We start from the raw sequence: 20,399 nt of genomic DNA on the forward strand, positions 1-20,399 counted from the left end.
CTATTCAGCACTGGTTAGGCCTCATCTTGAGTATTGTGTCCAGTTCTGGGCTCCACAATTCAAGAAGGATGCAGACAAGCTGGAGCGTGTTCAGAGGAGGGCAACCAGGACGATCAGGGGTCTGGAAACAAAGGCCTATGAGGAGAGACTGCAGGAACTGGGCATATTTAGCCTGGAGAAGAGGAGACTGAGGGGAGACATGATAGCACTCTTCAAATACTTGAAAGGTTGTCACACAGAGGAGGGCCAGAATCTCTTCTTAATCATCCCAGAGTTCAAGATGTGGAATAATGAGCTCAAGTGACAGGAAGCCAAATTCCGGCTAGACATCAGGAAAAAAATCCTGACTGTTAGAGCAGCTTGACAATGGAACCAATTACCTAGGGAGGTTGCGGCCTCTCCCACACTAGAGGCCTTCAAGAGGCAGCTGGACAGCCATCTGTCAGGGATGCTTTAAGGTGGATTCCTGCATGGAGCAGGGGGTTAGACTCGATGGCCTTGTAGGCCCCTTCCAACTCTGCTATTCTATGATTCTATGTTTCTAAAGATCTGCCAAGGTAAATTGGAGAGGAGGTGCTAATCCATACCAGCAACTAGCTAGGCATTATATCAGGCAAAGCATTCTATGTCTGAAGAGTGGTGTCTGGATGATCACCACCCCCAGGCCAACCCCTTTGTGGGAGGGGACACTTCGTGTCACTCCCCCCAAGTTGCAAAATGCCAGGTGAAGTGAGTTGGCTTCACAGGTAACCCTTATCCCTCCCCCACCTGGAGTACAAAACCCTCAGCAGAAGGCCTCAGGCGTCATCTGTCACCAAACAACAGTGCCACAGAATGATCACCATCCCTGTACTCCAAGTGTGCCCACCCCTACCAGCCTGCAAGCAAATGTGACCAAATTAATCTAACACCAAAACAAAATACCTTCCTAAGACACCCTCCCCCCATCTATAGTGCGAAGTTGGCGAAAAGACACAAAGCCCCAGCCAATCGGACTATGTGCCAAAAATCCCTATTTGGCCCCCAAAAGGGCAACCAGGTGAGACCCACACTGCATACAGGGAGGGAGGGAAGGAGGCACGATTCAAAGAGGCAGGTGTAGTCGCTTCATATAGGCACAGCTGCCCTGTCCCCAAAGCCAGTGATGCCAAATGCTCCCCCAATGAAGAGTGAACATGTCTCTCCTCACCTCCTATCCGCAACTGTCTCCCCACAGCTGTGTGTCCAAGATGCGGTGGAAGGGCATTCCTCTGTCTAAACGTGCATAGGATTGTGCCTTCAATGTATGCAAAATAAGCACAATGACTCGTATCGCAAGTATGACCCCTTGATGCTACAGAGAAGCTCAACCACTCTTGGAATGCCTGCTCTCAGCTTTCTGAGTAACTGTACCCATTTTCATGTGCTGGCAGGCAAAAGCATTTCCAGAACTTGCATTCGTAAACATTTTCTCAATCGTATTCCTTCCAGGTGTTTCAGCTGCAGAGAGACAGGAAATCAAACAATAAATCTGCCCCGCTCTGTGGCAGTGTTAGTTGTAATATCCTTGACCATAGCACTGGGGAGGGAGTAGTGGGTGTGGACTCGTTCTGATGAAATGTGCAGTAGAGACACCAAAGGCCTGGAGCAACCATTAGTCTGCCATGCCCAAAATGTCAAAGCTGGTGTAGTGGCACACACTGTCATGTACAGGCTGATGAAAACTGAAATGCATGATCAGCGGATTATGCACTGGGGTCATGGGCATCTGTGAAGTCCTGCATGGCATTTTTGCTAAATGGATTTTCCTTTGAGAAGAGTCTCCCTGGAGAATCCAAGGGCGTTCCTAGACGAGGCCTTAGCACGCCTTGAGACCCGGTTTCCCTGCTGTGCGTCCAGATGACGCACAGGGGAATCTGGGCCCAGGCTGCACTGAGGCCTCCTCTAACGCGCCATAAGCGAAGTCGCTTATGGCGCGCCTTTTTCGCAGCCCCGGCCTCAGGCCGGAGCTGCGAAGCGTCTAGGAAGGTCCGTGGCTTTTAGTCCAGTGCAAATATGAACGTTGCTGGAAAATACACTAATATATGCATCATTAAAAAAACACATACCCAACCTTTTATAGATTTCTGATCTGTCTCCAGCTTTCATTGTGGTACACTTTTGTTTGTACTCTTCTGCTCATTGACTGTATGTGGAACTAAGAAAATATGCAAAATGTTACGTGCCGGTGAAGGTTAGATGAATTGTGGCTGACTTTTTTGGCGTACTGTTCCGAAGGGGGGGGGGGGACTGATTCCAGCAATGAGCAGATGACAGAATGAAAAATGTCTGACAATCTGCAAAACACATATGGAAATGATTTTTTTAAAATCCATGCATCCTAAATAAAGGCATTGCTTAACTTTTTCTTTTCTTTTACTCCTGGACCACAAAATTGTTGTGCTTTATATTGAAATATTATTTTAAATGTATTTCCTCTTAAAAAAAAACCACTCATTTCTAAATATAGTTTTCTCTCAAAACGGGAATTTGTAAACATGTTTCTCAAAATAGGCATTCTTCAACGTTTTTATATATTTCTTGAGCTGAGAATTGTGCTGGAACATTCAACAATTGCAAAAGTTAGTGGATAACTAAGGCTACATCTGCCCCACTGCTTTATAGTGGTATTGAAGTGCACTGGTAACTGCTGGGGCACAGTCCACATTCCAGATACCGCTTTCGTAGTGTTACTTCCTGCTTTTTATTCCACATTCATAATGATTTGAAACAAGGTGTAGATCTTGCCTTAGTTCAATCTGATCAAGTCAGTACATATCACAAATCACAAAGAACAGGGCTAACATCAAGGCAAAGGGCGTTACTAGACGAGGCTGTAGCGCGCGTTACCTTCTGCAGTCGTGTCGAGGCTTCCAGATGACGTTCACCCGGATCCGTCGTTATCTTGCGGTGAAGCCTCTTTCTCCCGACTTTAAAAAAGTGAGTTCTAGTGCGCCTTTTCCTGGCGGCCCGCGCTAATTCGGAGTACGTGTGGGAGGATGTGAGGTCACTGCGGTCCGCACTGGTCAGGAAAAGGCGTGCTAAGGGGAGTGGCCAGCGGCTTCGGTCAAGTCGCTTCCACCATTTGCACCCAGCTCGCCAGCTGGGGCAGCGCGGCGGAGCAGCTTTTTTTTTTATTTCCACAGTGACAATTTGCGCAGGACCGGAGGACCGGAAAAGTGGCTGGTGCACTGCTGGGGCATGTGCGCTTGTTTTTTCTACTGCAACCTCTGCGTGGGTCAGTTTTCGGAAAGCCGGGCATCCCACAGTGTGCCTTCATGGGGAGTTGGTGACTCCTCGCGGTGGGCGTACCAGGCTGGCAGAGGGCAGAGCTGTTTGTGGGCTGCTGCCATGGCTACGGCCAGATGTGGGTTGGCTCCTTGGGATGGGGCACAGAGGCGGTCATCGCCGCCGACACCTCAGAGGCATGATGGGAGATGTAGACATAGAGTGCCCATGCAGACGATTGACCTCGGGTCATATTACACCCGCCACGACCCCCATCAGGAAGTGAGCGCATCAATGTTCACCCTCAACAGCACCAGCAGCACTTTAGCTGGCATTGGCACTGCCGCCGCTGGCGGCATCGCTGACGGCTGCGCAAGTTTGCGGTCTTTCGGACTTGCGCAAACCGTGCAGCGAGCGGGAAAAAAAGCCGCGGCAATCAGGCCGGTGTGGCTGCGCAACTGTGCTCGCGGCGGCAGCAGCACAACCGGCGCAAACTTCTGCCACAAATCGAAGGCAGGTGTGGATGATGAGGCGTCACGGCTGAACGGGAAAAGCCGCTTTCACTGCTCCTCAACGACGGAACACCCGGTAGGTCTAGCAAAGCCCTAAATACAGCATACAACTCCCTTGTTAAAACAGCTCCACTGGCTGTTTCCGGGCATAATTCAAAGTGCTGGTTATCACCTACAAAGCCCTCTACGGCTCGGGTCCAGATTATCTGAAAGACCGTATTCTCCCTTATGAGCCTGCCTGTTCTTTGAGATTTTCAGGGGAAGCCCTTCTTTCAGTCTCACCATCTTCACAGGCGTGCCTGGTGAGAACATGGGAGAGGGCCTTCTCGGTGGCTGCTCCGGTGCTCTGGAACTCTGTTCCTGGGGAAGCTAGACTAGCTCCCTCCTTGACGTGCTTTTGGAAGCAGGCAAAAACTTTTTTGTTTCAGCAGGCTTTTGGAACTATACTGGACCTGTGCTAATGTATTGGATTCCTCTCTTTTAATATGTTACAAGTGTTTTGTTTCGTTTTAAATGTTTTTAATTTTACTATAGGTTTAATTCTATTTTAACTTTTGTAATTTATATTTATATGTTTTAATTGTACATATTTAAATCTTGTAAACCACCTTGAGTCCCAGTACTAATATAATAATAATAATAATAATAATAATAATAATAATAATAATAATAATACAGTTGGGCTCCTGTTGAGGAGCCACAGCCAAGGAGGGGGACCCACTGATAAGAGCCTCCTGGAGGCTCCTCTATTTCACCATTGCAACTTGTTTGTTCACCTGTCTCTTGCTCTGGTCAGACACTGGTGGCCTACCCAGTTGAATTTTAAGATGCCTTTTTTAATGGTGTGCTGCTTTTAACGATGCACTGGTTTTAAACGTTTGAATTAGTTGTACATATTTTATGGTGTTTTAATTTGTGTTGTACCCTGCCTCGATCCAGAGGGAGAGGCGGGTAACAAATAAATACATTTATTATTATTATTATTATTATTATTATTATTATTATTATTAAGGATGAGCAATAGGGTTGCTCTCTAGGCCTCTGCCAGTCAAGCAAGCAAGCGGAAGCAATAATGAGAAAAAGGATAAGAAGCAATAGCAATGCTTGGCTCCGTCCATTTTCTCTTCCTGCGCCCTCTTCCTGGAATTCTTTTCCAGAGGATTTGCAGGTGGTTGGTTCAATTTCTGTTTTTAAAATGCAGTTTAAAACCTTTCAGAGTCGTAGAATCACAGAATAGTAGAGTGAAGGGGCCTATAAGGCCTCCAAACCCCTGCTCCATGCAGGAATCCACCTTAAAGCAGCCTTGAAAGATGGCTGTCCAGATGCCTCTTGTAGGCCTCTAGGGTGGGAGAGCCCATGACCTCCCTAGACCATTGGTTCTATTGTTATACTGCTCTAACAGTCAGGAAGTTTTTCCTGAAGTCCAGCTGGAATCTGGCTTCCTGTAACTTGAGCCCATTATTCCGGGTCCTGCACTCTGGGAGGATCGAGAAGAGATCCTGGCCCTCCTCTGTGTGACAACCTTTCAAGTCCTTGAAGAGTGCTATCACGTCCCCTCAGTCTTCTCTTCTCAATGCTAAGCAGCCGCAGTCCTTTTAGTTTCTCCTCATAGGGCTTTTCCAAAGTATTTGGAACTTTAGTTTAGATTTCATTGGTAACATTGGTTATTTATTTTTGTATTGTTCCTGTGCCCATTTGATACATCTCCTTCGCTTCCTTTTGGTTTTATTATGTGATCTTATTAGAAGGTGTGCTTCTGGGACGGGGATTTGTTGTTTTATAGTTTTATTCTATACAGTACCACAATACAAAGGCAGCAGTTGGAATGAACAAAATAGAATAATGCTAACCAGCACACAACTGATAGAATATTAAATGGTATCAGAAGAACTGGGTTGAACAAACATTTTATATAGCTTGTTAATTGTACCGTATCATATATCAAACGTAAGAATACAATAATTTACAAAACCCCGAAAAAATTGTTTTGCAATAATCGAGCATAGATAGTTTAAGAGTGGTGAGTTCTTGACCAGATGGTCTTTTGCATCTTTTGCCTGGGGATCCAAGACCAGTAGAAACTCGTGGCTCCCATGTGAGTGGGGCAATGAATCTGCTCTGGGTTTCTATCAGAACCAGTCAGAACTCCAAAGCAGCTATCGAAGCTGTTTTAGCGCGGGCCCTTTAGAGTTCTGATTAGTTCTGATAGAAACCCAGAGCAGATTCTCCACCCCACTGACATCGGAGCCACCAGCCTCCACTGCAGAAGACCAAATACTGTATATCTTTGCAGAATGTACTTGGCGTGAGATTCTCCAGACCGACCGACCTTTGTTGCTCTGAGTCATCAAATGATTGGCCATGCGAGTGGGTGAGCCAATAAGCCCTCATTTAACCTTTAATGCCTGTGAGAAGTTGTGCTTGCTTCAGAAACAATCCTGCACATCAATCCCTACAGAACAGCGAGGGAAAAGGAGACTCTTCAAAGACTATTTCCCTGAAGTGCTGCTAATATCTATCTCCCATCACCCCCCAATATCATCCCCTTTTCAGAAGCCTTCCAATTCACCCCACTGCAGAGTGCTTCACAAATTCAAGTCCCGATGTCCAATTGTCGCTTCAGATGTGTGGCGGCCTCACCGGGACCTCGCTGTGCCGTCAGCTCTAATACAATTCAGATGAGGAGAGTAATCGGATCCAAGCTCATTCAGGAGGCACCCATTAAATTGGAAAATGTGATGCACATTTTCTCCAGGCAATTAAGAGGAGAGGCTGCGTTCGGATGCACAGACCGGGCGTACCTTTGGAAAACACAGCACTGAGCAGTTTTGAATAATGAAAAGAGCCGTAAATAATTGCGTTTCCACTCCCAAGTAGCTCAATGACTAGCCAGCATTATTCAATTTGGCATCAGCATTCCTTGCTGTGAATAATTGAACAGGTCTGTCTGGCTTTAAAGGTGGCTAAAGGTGTGGTGACCATCTGGATAAGGATCCTAATCCTATAACATTCACTCCCACTTTAATATATATATATATATATATATATATATATATATATATATATATATATATCCAGAGAGTATCCTACAATCTCATAGGATTCACAAATTAAAATTAAAATGATGGTGATGCTGATTATGTCAAGGCCAAGATGAGGACTGTGCACCCCCATCCTAAAATCCAAACCTAAGTTGGACACACACACCCTGCTATCTTAGCATCCCTGCCAACCATTGGAATGAGGCGCTAGGGGGAAATTGTATCAGTTTTGGGGGTCATGCTGTCTGCGTCTCTGTGAATCTCGTATCTTCGGGTATGTTCAGATTTGGATTTGGTGAGCTTCGGAAGAGCCCTGCATGGATTCGGACACCTCCTGAATCCATCTGAATCAACCCATTCATTCATCTCAAGATTTGGCCAAATCTGATTAATGTTCCTAATATATATAAATATATTACTAAAAAAAACCAATTACAAAAGAGCAATGCATTAATCAACATTTTATTAACCACATTAAATTTAGCACTCATTTCAAACAGAACCAGCAATTTTCATACATGTTCTATTTTCAGAGTTATCAGACATGAAACTCATTGAAAGTATAATACCTAACATATCAAAAATCACCAGAGAGAGAGAGAGAGAGAGAGAGAGAGAGAGAATTTAATTTAGCAGGCCTTTTAGAGTCAACTTATCCCAGAAACAAGAACCATTTCCCCAAGAAATTATTCTTGAAATTAATATGCAAAATATTCCTAATTTGCATAAATATTTTGCCCATTATAAGCCATTACCTTTAAACCAGCCCTCCCATACTTTATTGAACCACATTCCCATCATGAAGTTCTGCTGAAATTTGAGTACTATTACTAAGAGACCTATACATTCAAATTGCACACTGGAAATATTCCCTTTCTCTAATGGACCCAACAGAACAGTGAGTACTTTGTCACAGACTTTATGTAGCTAAGGATCCTCCTTGCCCATTATGTGATTACCTTTGGGCATGACCATGAAATGCATCAACAGTTGCTCCATTGCCGAAACTCTTCCTACGTTTATTAGACATTTATCATTTCTGTTTCAACAATTCACACTTAGCTAAGCAAAAGGCTAGACCGGCTGGTTGACAACTAATTAAGAGGTAACACTCAGGGCCTTGCTAGACCATGCCGAATAAGCCAGCAGAGAGGCGGGGCGATGGCGCACTAACTTTAGCACGCACCGCCCCGCCTCCTAGATGCACGATGCACAGGGACTCCGGAAGCCCTGCAGCGTCAGCCATTTTTTTGTGTTGTTGTTAAAGGGGCCACGTGCGCCCCGAAAACTCCGGAGAAGGTAAGTGGTTTTTTTAAAAAATTATCATTCCCTCGCCCCCATCCCGTCTCCGGCTGTCCATCCCTCCCCCCATCCCGTCCCCGGCTGTCCGTCCCTCCCCTCCATCCCATCCCCGTCTGTCCGTCCCTTGCCCCGTGCCATCCCCGACTGTCCTTCCCTCGCCCCATGCCATCCCCGGCTGTCCTTCCCTCACCCCGTGCCATCCCCGGCTGTCCTTCCCTCACCCTGTGCCATCCCCGATGTGCGGCTTTCCCCCCCTCTCCCCCCCCCCCGGGATCCCCCCCCAGCCCGATGGGCACAGCGCTTGTATGAGCACTGTGCCCAGTCCGTGGCTTTTCCCGGCTACTCGCGAGTAATGGCTGCGGAAAAGGCGCGCCATAAGCGACTTCGCTTATGGCGCGTTAAGGGAGGTTTCAGCATGGCCTGACCCTGGATTCCCCTGTGCGTCATCTGGATGCACAGCAGGGAAACTGGGCCTCACAGAGCACTAAGACCTCGTCTAGCAAGGCCCTCAGCCTATCCTCATCCTGATTGTGTATAACAGGAAACCAGCCTAGTCCCACATGACTTCGAAAATGTAGCTTAGAATGTCTGTCTTTGAATCGGTAGGCAAAGCACTGTATTGTCCCTGCTCTCGTTGGATTTTAATTAAGCAATGGGGAGGATTCCAAATCTTAGCCATGCTGTGCTGATACCCTGACAAGGGCCTAATCTACACCAAGCAGGATACTGCATTATGAAAGCGGTATATAAAAGGCAGGAGCCACACTACTGCTTTAGAGCGGTATTGAAGTGCACTGACAACTGTTGAGGCCCATAGACACAGACCATATACTGCTTTCATACCACTATATCCTGCTTGGTGTGGCTCCTGCCTCTTATATACCACTTTCATACAGCTTTCATAGTGCTATATCTTGCTTGGTGTAGATTAGGCCAAGGTCCCTGTGCATGGCTTACCTAGGAAGCAAGAAGATTAATGGAACGGTGTGTTTTGCTCTTACCTGTCCATTAAAAGAAAAAATCACTTTCCAAGTTAGGGAGAAAGAATCCTTCATGACAGATAGGATTATCATTGGCTAAATAAGTGATAGAATATACTACTTCAACTCATTTTGACCCTTCACTTCTCTCTCTCTCTCTCTCTCTCTCTCTCTCTCTCTCGCACACACACACACACACACACTGAAATTGCAATCCATGTTTTCTGAGCTTTCCTACATTTTTTTATCTGTGCTATTGCTTTGGCTTCTCCTAATGGCTTGTTTTTCTTCACAACATATATAGCATTGATTTTAAAACCAGCCAGATGCCTGACAGCAATTTGAGTTTATGGATCACACATACACAAAAGTGAAATATGAAAACAATTTGGGTCACCTCAGTACAAGAGACGCAGGCTTTGTATTTTATTCTGCTGGTGACATTTTCTTTATTACTCAGTGATCATCCTGTAATCTGACAGAAATGGAAGCCCTCGTATTTGGCTTACTCTTTTGAAGAATAAACTCATGGAGGTTTGCTTCAGAGTCAAAACCGAAGATGTGGGATCTGTTTTAATATGGGTTAAAATTGCTTCCTTGATAGGAGAAAAAGAAGGCAAAACTGAAAATGTTGCAGAACTGAGCATCGTGTGTGGTTTCTCAGCTCTTTGAATGCTGGGAGAAGGATCTAACATATTTGTAATTATTCTTTCTTTCTTTATAACATGAATGTTCTACCTGTCATCAAATTCAGGTTCCAGGGCCATATATATATATATCTACCTATAAAGTGGAAAGTATGTGTGTGTCCCATATGTCCTGAAATGTTTACCCACTTCCACATATGGTACTGCCTTAATGCTGTTCACCCAGACAGGATTTCGTGTACATGGATCAGAAAAAATCTAAAAACATGAATTTGGGGGGTTTAAGTATTTTTAAAAAATTTAATAAAAACCTAGGTTTACGCTTACGACTCCCAGCATGCCTTGGGCAGAACTCCTAGCATGCCTTGGGTAGGAGGCCATACGTACTGGCCTTCGGTGGCCATTGTGATTCCGAAAGTCAGTTAACCCAATTACACATAAAAGGAAACAACCCACATAAATGGGCTGCATCCATTTGTGGTGCCTCCTCCCACCTGCCATGTGTGGTTTTAAAATCATAACTAGATAGTACAGCATGTCTTTGAGAGGCCAAACTCTGGACATGCTCAAAGGCACCTCATCCTGATATCAGTTTTCTTAGAAATTGAGGGAAGCACACAGCCTTCACCCTTAAGAGGGAGGGAGAGAAAGAGGAAAGGGATGCACTCTATGCATGCTCAGAAACAGGCTTGATGAAGGGGGGCAAGTGCTTGGCCCAGTCCCAGCCCTTCAGTACATGCTCCTGATGGAGCACTTTGTGAGTGAGAAGTGCGGGCTGAGGCAGTCCCAGCAGGACTTGACCGGAGCTGTGTGTGTCCACTGACAGCCCCTTACCTCCCCTCCTTGGTGATTCTACTCCTCAATGATTTGTCAGGGAGCATCATCAGCAACGAGAGGAGGAAAGCACCTCTCAGAGGACATGGGCACCTGAAGGCCACCAAAGACGTGCTGGGAGGTGTAGTACTGGCATGTATCTCTCAGTCCTCAGTCGTCCCCCACTAACTGACTTTGCCCAACTGCCACTAACCCCGCCCACCATTCCATTCTAGCCTTAGCTGTCAGTCATTCCTCCATTCACTTTTCTGTTTCAATAGTAAAGTCCGACTTTTACATAAAAATCATACACTTTATTCAGTAATTCTTGCATCTGTCTTGGAATGTTGTGGTTTAGTTATAAAATCATGACAACAGCTTCAAGTCAGCCCTGGCCAGGCATTGAGGGAGAGAGAAAGAGACAGACAGAGAGAAAAGAAACTAATTTAATTCGTTTTAAAGTTACCTCACAGGCCTAGGACAGACCTACCTTGCAGGGTTGTCATGAACGTAAGAGAGGAGGTGAAATGAATTTAATTTGTTTAGAGGTTAACTCACAGGCCCAGCACTGGCCTGTTACTTTAAGATGATTACCTCACAGACATATATGTCTTAGGGGACCTGAGCAAAGCTGGGTAGAAACTTCAAATTTAGCGTGCTGATAGGTCTGGCTGTACAATGCACCAGAAAAATCTAAAAACATGAAATTTTGGATTTAAAATATTTTTAAAGAATTCAATAATAATAATAATAAACCTCGAGGCTTATGCCTACAACTCCCTGCTCCAGCCAAGGCATGATGGGAGGTGTAGGCATTTCAGGTAAAACAAAAATGTGGTTTATCTTGAAGCTCTAATTTAAAATACAGTTCTTATTAACACAATTTTCCATTTATTCAAACAAAACAATTTACTAACTCTACCAAACTTAAAAACCCAACCAACCTTAAGATGAATAAGTGGCATAGAAATTTATTATATATCAAATAAATGTTATAAACATTATTCACGGACCCAAGCAATGCTGGGCATATCGGATATCTATATATTTCACACCCATATCACTTTTTCATGTGTTCAGTCATAAATCCATTTCCCAGTTTTCTTTGTTGTTTTCACAGCAAGAGACTAATACAGCTATTCCTTTGGACGTAGAAAAATGAATTCAATCCTAGAAGCCATTACCAATACTGCATAATTTCCTCAGCTCCTACAGTATGAGAAATGGCAACACAAGAAATGCAATGTGTATCCCACCCTGCCTTATTACCCCACAGTGCTGAATCAGTTTTGGGGACAGGGTTCAGCAGCTTGGATAGATCCTTTAGAGTTCCAGCTGGTTCTGACTAAAACCAAGAATGGAACTACAGCCCCACTGGGGGAAAGTGAGATAACAGTAGGGATGGGTGAACTCACCCCAGTCTAATTTGTGGGATGCTGTCCCCATCGCTGCTGTTTGCCCCCCATTTGTGCGCTGTAGGAACTAGCACCCAGCAGCATCTAACAAGCACCCAGCAGACATCCACCTTGTTCAACAGCCTCCATTGTGCGTGACAATAGAGGTTCTGGAAATGATGTAATCCCCCCTCCGCTGCATTAATGTTGGCTGTAATTTTGTAATTTCCAGCGCTCCATTATCATGGTCCCTAAATACACAGCATGTTGGCCTTTGCTAGACCTACCTGAAAATCCGGGGGAGAGGAGGGGAGACCTCGCACTGTGAATAATGTGAGATCTCACTCTCATTTACATGCAAGGCACAACGAGCTCAAGAGGAGAGGCGTCGCGCCCTCCATTTTTAATTTTCTTAAAGGGCCGGTTGCGCACGAGCGCTGGAGCAAAAAGGTAAGGGGTTGGGGGTTTTTTTAGAAAATTGATTTCCCTGCTCCCCCCACCCTAGCCCCGATGGGCGCAGCTCCCGGCTTCATGTGAGTAATCGCGCGGAGCCGGGAAAAGCCGCTGAAACGGGCCACACGCTCGCGGTCTCGGGCTCAGCCCGAGACTGCGGGAAAAACTGGGCCCAAAGTGTAGGGCTTTATCCCGGGGCCAAGGAGGGATGATCCCTCCCTGAGCCCGGGATCCCCTGTGCGTCATCTGGATGCACAGGGGCGATCCCGGGTATCAGCCAGGGATAACCGCTGGTCTAGCTAAGACTAGCAGTTAGAGAGACAACTACAACAAAATCCACACACCCTTTCACATTAATGCATGGAAGTGAGACTCATTGCATGCAATAGAATTCACTTCTGAGTAGACATGTCTTGCATTGAATAGAAAATCAAGCAGCAGTAGTGATCAAATGAAGAATAAAAGAACACAGAGAGAGAGAGAGTAAGCAAGTTGTTAACTGAAGGATTATTGTGTGGAAAACGAGAGGAAATTCTCAGTAGAATCTCTCACCTAGAGCTTCATTATACAATCAGGGCCCAATGACCAGTCCAAAATCTGTTCAGCTAGCCTGGACTCAATATTTGGTAATTCATTAACTGGTAATTTTCTTTTCTCAGAATGAGAAAAGAATTAGTTATTTTGGACTGCTTATGGGCCTTAACAAGGGATGCTACATCATCGGTCACTGGTACCAATCCCAGTTGGTCACTGCTACCAATCCCAACTGTTTATATCCTCCTCTGATAATCCGTGCATAGTAATCAGTTTCTACCCTCCACTGGTAATCAGTGCTAGCAGCTAGCCCTTTGGAGGGCTGCTCTAAACAAACAAAAAGAATAAGTAGGTGGGCCTAAGTTGTTTGTCATCAGTTTTCCACAACCCCACAGTCACCTCTGCATGTTTTATCTGCTTTGGGAGAATGAGAATTTCACTTACACTTCCTGCCTCCTTAGGGAGGATGTGGCGTTAAGGCTTGTGAGCCTTAACTCCCAATTCCCGTGCTTTTTGGTGCTTGGTTGAAAACTGTAGAGCCTTAACATTGTTTTGAAGACTGTAGGTTTTTCTTTAATGAATATGTATTTTTCTGTGAGCAAATTTGCATAAAATGCTGAGAAGTAAAAAACATCAGTCCGCAGAATCTGTGTGACTCAGGAAAAAGTGGTCCGCTGTGAAATCCTCTGATCAGATTCATAGAAATCCAAACTCACTTGATTCCATCACCAATGTCTTCCAAAATGCCTAAGATCCACACCACATTCAGGAAGGTGAGTAATGAATTCTGATAGGTACAGGAATTTGTTGGTGTGGCTACCAGAGTACATTTCTCCTTCGGAATTGCTTAGGTGTGCCCAGCTTAATGAATTCTGACAAAACAAGAAAATTGATGGCCTGGACATCAGAAGAGGTTACCTTAGGATTGAAATATGACAGGTTACAGAAAAATAGTGTTTATGGGCCATCTGAAAGCATTACTGTTTAAAAGAATATGATGGGGTAGGCAAGGAAAAATGATGCTTCAATGGCATTACCATTAGACAGAGTCAAGGAGCAACCTCAAACAGCTGGCTTGGGATGTCATAAAGGGGCAAATAATGGTTAGTTCTTGGATTTATTATGACTGAATTTTTTGCTGCTGGAGAAGTGGGGAAATACTGCCCAAATAACTTGACCATCCTTGGGTAATATGTACCACGGCCCTAATATTTGAAGGAGTGCTTCCTCCCCTATCAACCAGCCAATGAATTAAGATAAACAGAGGAGGCTTCTCCTTGTACTATGTGGAAAGTACATTGATCATTTACAAAAACAACAACTCTCAACTCTGGAACGCAGTCCCATGGGAGAGATTCAGCACTGGTTAGGCCTCATCTTGTGAATTGCGTCCAGTTCTGGGCTCCACACTTCAAGAAGGACACAGATAAGATGGAGCATGTTCAGAGGAGGGCAACCAGGATGATCAGGGGTCTGGAAACAAAGCCCTATGAAGAGAGATGGAAAGAACTGGGCATGTTTAGTCTGAAGAAGAGAAGATTGAGGGGAGACATGAGAACACTCTTCAAATACTTGAAAGGTGGTCACACAGAGGAGGGTCAGGATCTCTTCTCGATCCTCCCACAGTGCAGGACATGGAATAATGGGCTCAAGTTACAGGAAACCAGATTCTGTCTGGACATCAGGAAAAACTTCCTGACTGTTAGAGCAGTATGACAATGGAACCAATTACGCAGGGTGGTCATGGGCTCTCCCACACTAGAGGCATTGAAGAGGCAGCTAGACAGCCATCTGTCAGGTATGCTTTAAAGTGGATTCCTGCAATGAGCAGGGGGTTGGACTCAGTGACCTTGTACGTCCCTTCCAACTCTACTATTTTATGATTCTATTATATGCCTGGGGCCGAGGGTGTACTCTTTTTTTCTTTTCTTTTTGGTGCCAGGTAAAAACCTTTTTATTTGCACAGTTATTTGCAAACTTTCGACATGATGTTTAGAAGGTAGTTGGTTTTATGATACTTTATTACATTGCATTGTTTTTATGTCAGTTTATATACATCGCTCTGAAATGCTTTTGGGGATGCAGATGTGGTTTATAAGCATTTAAAATAGATACTGGGAGGTTTGGAGTGGGGCACCATTTTCTGCTGAGATCTTCCAGGAGGAAGAGCACATTATTATTATTTAAAACAATAATAATTGGGAATATGAAAAACAAGAACAAAGATGGCCATTTTTCCCCCTGTTGTGAAAAATTGTCGTTACTTCCTCCTATTTAACTGCAATGAAATATACATGTTCTGTCAAAAAATCTCCCTCGCCACCAGGATAATTGAGATGAAAAATTAATTAGGCAAAGCTGATGCATGGCAAGTGGCTTTTGGATGGAAACCTCTCCATTGCAAAGCTCTGTTGTTGTGCTGGCCTACATGTCATAGAATCACAGAAAAGTAGAGTTGGAAGGGGCCTAAAAGGCCATCGAGTCCAACCCCCTGCTCAATGCAGGAATCCACCCTAAAGCATCCCTGACAGATGCTTGTCCAGCTGCCTCTTGAAGGCCTCTAGTGTGGGAGAGCCCACAACCTCCCTAGGTAACTGGTTCCTTTTTTCCTGATGTCCAGCCAGAATCTGGCTTCCTGTAACTTGAGCCCGTTTCCCTATCTGTCCAAAACTATTTCCAATTGGAGGAGCTGGTTTACTTTTTTGTTAGCTACATGTACAGTTCCAGAGGTATAGGCCTTCCTTCTTCGAATGCTGAAAAACATAATACCTCCATAAGAGGTCTCATTATTTCTGAAGCATCTTCTATGAGGCAGTATCACTTACTACGTGGTGTACGAGAATGACTGTGCTTCATTCACACAGCTGAGGCAAACAGCTACTTTTTCTCCGACACCCAAAAGATTCAGTTAGTCTAGTTCAGTTAGAAAAGTGCTGCTTCGCTCAATGGTTAGATGCCAAGTTGCTCTCACCTTTGCTGCTCTGGATGCTGGATGTCGTGGAAGGTTTAGAGGTCATGCCGGTCAGGAAGCTAGGCAAGAACTTTATTGACTCATTCCCGCAAGAACAGAACGGCAACCGGAAATGATGGAGTCCATCCAGATACAGCTAAGTCCAGAGCCACCTAGTGACTCAGTGAGAGAATGACATTAGCGGCCCACTGGGAAACTATCTGACCACAATGCTGATGAATCACAGCGGGTAGAATATCCGGATGTGTGCATTCCGACCATTGAAGATTTGCTCACCTAGCCTGTGTGGCAAGCTGCAGTTGCTGAAACCCCCTCTTCTACACTAGGGTGACCAACTGTCAGGATTTCCCCGGATTTGTCCTGGTTTTTGTTCTTTCCATGGTGTCACGGGGGATTTTCTATAATTTTCAATAATGTCCTGGAATGACACACCTTCCTCTTTAAGGCTGCCATTAGCATGGCAGGAGGGAATGACATGCTTTCTTGAGGCACATCATTCCCCCAACCCGAGCTCCAATTGAGGTCTTAAAGGGGAAAGTGGGTCATTCGTGGACATTATAGAAAAGGCCCCAATTGGAGTGGATGGTGGTGCAGAATGAAATCCTTTCCCCTCCTCCACTCCAATCGGGTTCTTTAAGGTGGCGGGGGAATAACGTACTTTCTGCAGGACTCAGAAAGCTGCTTCTCCCCACACACACTAGGTGTCCTCTTTTTTGGTTTCCCAAATATGGTCACCCTACAAGCTCAAAGACCCAGGGAAATCATTCCTTTGTACTGCTCCCCTTCTTAGTGGAGTTATACATACACAAATGAAGGCCCATAAAAATTTACACACACTCACACAAACACACACAATATATATATAATATATTTGGCATTATTATTTTTCCTGTATCCATGAGCATAAACACCAATTTACACTAGTTACATATGCTATTCATTCATGCACCACTTTAGCTCCATTCAAACATAGGGTAGCCCTTTCAGACCTCCCGTCTTAATGCATGGACATTGGGTCGGTGGGGGGGGGGGGGGCGTGGAGCCAATGCTGTGTGTGGCCTTAGGGATAGAGCCAGTGGTGTGTCATTCAAATTCCCTGCACTTGCACTTGCTGTTAATCCCTCATTTTTAAAATGCACATTTTTCTCTCTCTCTCACACACACACCCAAAAGTCACTTGTATTCAGGAATGCAAATGGGGTGAAAGGAGCTTTGAGGAAGAACTCAAGACAACCCCAATGAGTTCAAAACATGTCATCTTTGCCCATCCCTGGTGTGGAGAATGTGGATAGGGAGACCTCTCTCTGTCTCTCTCTCTCTCTGTCTCTGTCTCTCTCTCTCTCTCTCATAATACTAGATCCCAGCGGGGTCATCCCATGAAGCTGATCGGTGGGAGTTTCAGGACAAATTAAACATAGTACTTCTTCACACAGCGCATAGTTGAATTATGGAATTCACTACCACAAGATGTAGCGATGGCCACCAATTTGGTCGGGTTTAAAAGGGGGAGTTGGGCAAATTCCTGGAAGAGAAGGCTATCCATGGCTACTAACCCTGATGGTTATGTGCTACATCCAGTATCCGAGTCAGGAGGCCTGTGCGCACCAGCTGCTGAGGAACCTGGGTGGGAGGGTGCTCTTGCATTTGTGTCCTGCTTTGCTGGTCCCCGGCTGACAGCTGGTTGGCCACCGTGTGAACACAGCGCTGGACTAGATGGACCCTCAGTCTGACCCAGCACGGCAGTTCTTATGTTCTTAACACCATTGATCTAGTTTTAAGCCTGTTCGTTGAATCACACTTGCGGTATATGTCATCCCTCCATGGGAGTCTTATTGTTCATGACTTTGTGTGTATTTGTTTTCACTCAGGAAACTATGGTGAGAGTGGAATGGAAGCCTTCAAAGACATGTCGGCCAAGGAAGGAATCTGCATTGCCCATTCCTACAAGATCTACAGCAATGCTGGGGAGCAGAGCTTTGACAAGCTGTTGGAAAAGCTAAGGAGCCATTTACCCAAGGCAAGGGTTGTGGCATGCTTCTGCGAGGGCATGACTGTGCGAGGGCTGCTTATGGCGATGAGACGCTTGGGTCTGGCTGGAGAATTTTTGCTGCTAGGCAGGTGAGTACATCCGCAGATAATTACGGCCTTTTTCATATGAACGTAATGCAATGAAAAATTAGATTCAATGCTATTCAAACTCAGGCTGTTATGTGATAAAAGACATCTTAACTGATTAATTGTATGAGATTAAATCAAATGTGTGTAGATTTTATATGCATGCAACCAGTTGGTTACCCATGAACACAGGGCCTTGCTAGACCTACCTGATAATCCGGTGGGGAGTAGGGGCGATGCCATGCTACAGCTAGCGCGGGCTGTCGCCCTTTTCCACACGTAACATGCAACGGGGTAAGGGAAAGCCCCGTCGCGTCCTCCATTTTTGGGGGGAGTTAAAGGGCCATGTGCGCAGGAGCGCACCAACGGAAAAGTAAGTGTGTTTTTTTAAAAAAAATAAAGGGTTCCCCGCTCCCCCTGCCACTGATTCCCCCCCACAATGCCTGATGCCCCCCCTGCCTGCTTGCTCAGCCGTCCTCCCCCCGCTCACCATGCCTGTCCCCACTCGCCATGCCCGTCCCCGCTCGCCATGCCCATCCCCCGCTCGCCGTGCCCTGGCCCCGTTCTTCTCCCCCCTGTCCACCATGCCTGATGCCCCCCCTGCCCGCTCACCAGCCCACTCGCCATGCCCACCCAATCACCCGCCTGCCATGTCCAATGCCCCCTCCACGCCCCCCCGGTCCGTGATCTCCCCACCCTGGCTCCGCTCTCCCCCCATCTCTCCTGCAGGGTCCACTGTTTCCCCTGGCCCCCATCTCCCTCCCTGTGATTTCCCCCCCCCCGGCCCGATGGGCACAGCGCTCCTATGGAATGCTGTGCCCAGTGCGTGGCTTCTCCCGGCTACTTGCAAGAAATCGAGCAACCGGGAAAAGCCATGGAAGTAGCTAGACCTTCTGCAGCCCCGGCCTCAGCCCGGGGCTGTGGAAAAGCCGGGCCATAAGCAGATCTGGTTATCCTGGGTCAAGGGAGGACTTAGCCCGGACTGACCCCGGGATCCCCTGTGCGTCATCTGGATGCACAGCAGGGAGCTCGGGCCTCACACCGGGCTAACTCCTCATCTAGCAATGGCCACAGTTTGCAGAGAAAAATCAAATCTACTGAAACGTTTAACTAAACTTTGACTGGGGCCACAACTAGACCTAAGGTTTATGCTGGGATCATCCTGGGTTCGCCCCTGCCTGAGCACTGGATCCCCTGTGTGTCACCTAGATGAACAGGTTTGACCCCTGGACGATCCAGGGATAAACCTTAGGTCTAGCTATGGCCTGGGTTACTTTTAACTGCAGGTGTCTCTTAATCCTTTTATGATTTGTTTACAGGCCATATGTTACTGGCATAGCACTGTTCTTTGACCTGCTTCAGTGTTTATAAAGGTCTACAGAGACTTTTGTGTTCATCTTTCATTTTGCTCCAATTTGCAATGAATTCTGTTTGTTTAATTATATTTGACTGTTTTATATATTAAAAAATAAAACTTTATAGTGCATTGTTATAAAAGATAGCCTGGAGCTTTCCAATGAAGTGTGTTTCATGAGAATCATCAATGGAAAGGCAGTCAAAAAGGGATGACTAACTCCCAACTTTGAATTATACTGATGAGATACTTTAGATGTGAAAAGCAGACAGACTTTGCTTTTAGTTATTGAAAACATGAGTCGTAGCAAGCATCACCTTAGAAGAGGCATTCTTTCTTGTGTGAGAGAGAAAGAGGAATGCTTCTTCTCAGATGGTGAAGTCTGCTGCTTCATAAATTGGAGGAACTTTTTAGTTGACCAAAAGTGGGTTGAATAATTACTCTAGAGGAATAATAGCCAAGAGGGCCGGGCCAGTTTGATTTTGCCTGTCCGGCAATCTCCCTAAGGCCTTTTGCCTTATTCACCATGGTTAGAGCCATGGTTTAAGGTATCTTCTGAACATGGCCTGGCTTTCTGGCTTAACCATTATGGTATATGATTTAAGATATCTTCTGAACGGGCCTAAATGACATCAGAGGACATGGCCATACCCATAGATGTTAGGGCATGTCCATGTCCCATGATGCGCCCCACACAAATAAGTCCCCCACCCCTACTCAAACTAATATTAAAAAGAGACACAAATGCATCCACCTGAAACCAGCAAAGGAGTTGCGTGCGTGGAAAGAGATTACTAGGTTGAATACGTCACCTGCTTTGTGAGCCTTACCCGGGTTCCTTTGAACTGGATGAATCTTTCGATAGGGATGATGCATATATGGTTATTTGTGTATGGCTTGATCTGGATTGTAGCCAGTGATTTTTCAGTGGTTTTATTGTTGTTGTTGTTTTAAAAAATCTTTTTAGTAACAGATTTGTTGAGAACCTATAATATTTGCAGTTAAAAATGAATACCTAAACCAGGCTTGGTTATATG

The 20,399-nt window shown here is 45.5% G+C and overlaps 1 protein-coding gene across 2 annotated transcripts in view; it reads left to right on the forward strand.

Moving 5' to 3' along the window:
• The window catches only part of GRM5 (glutamate metabotropic receptor 5), a 286,384-nt gene that overhangs the window by 117,551 nt on the left and 148,434 nt on the right, over window positions 1-20,399 (forward strand). For both annotated transcript variants that reach the window (XM_063127180.1, XM_063127181.1), the window contains exon 3: window positions 17,762-18,011. In XM_063127180.1, coding sequence (XP_062983250.1) covers window positions 17,762-18,011 — 250 coding nt within the window. The remainder of the gene's footprint in view (window positions 1-17,761; window positions 18,012-20,399) is intronic.

Source organism: Elgaria multicarinata, chromosome 5, assembly GCF_023053635.1.
Source record: "Elgaria multicarinata webbii isolate HBS135686 ecotype San Diego chromosome 5, rElgMul1.1.pri, whole genome shotgun sequence".
NCBI classification, from domain to species: Eukaryota; Metazoa; Chordata; class Lepidosauria; order Squamata; family Anguidae; genus Elgaria; species Elgaria multicarinata.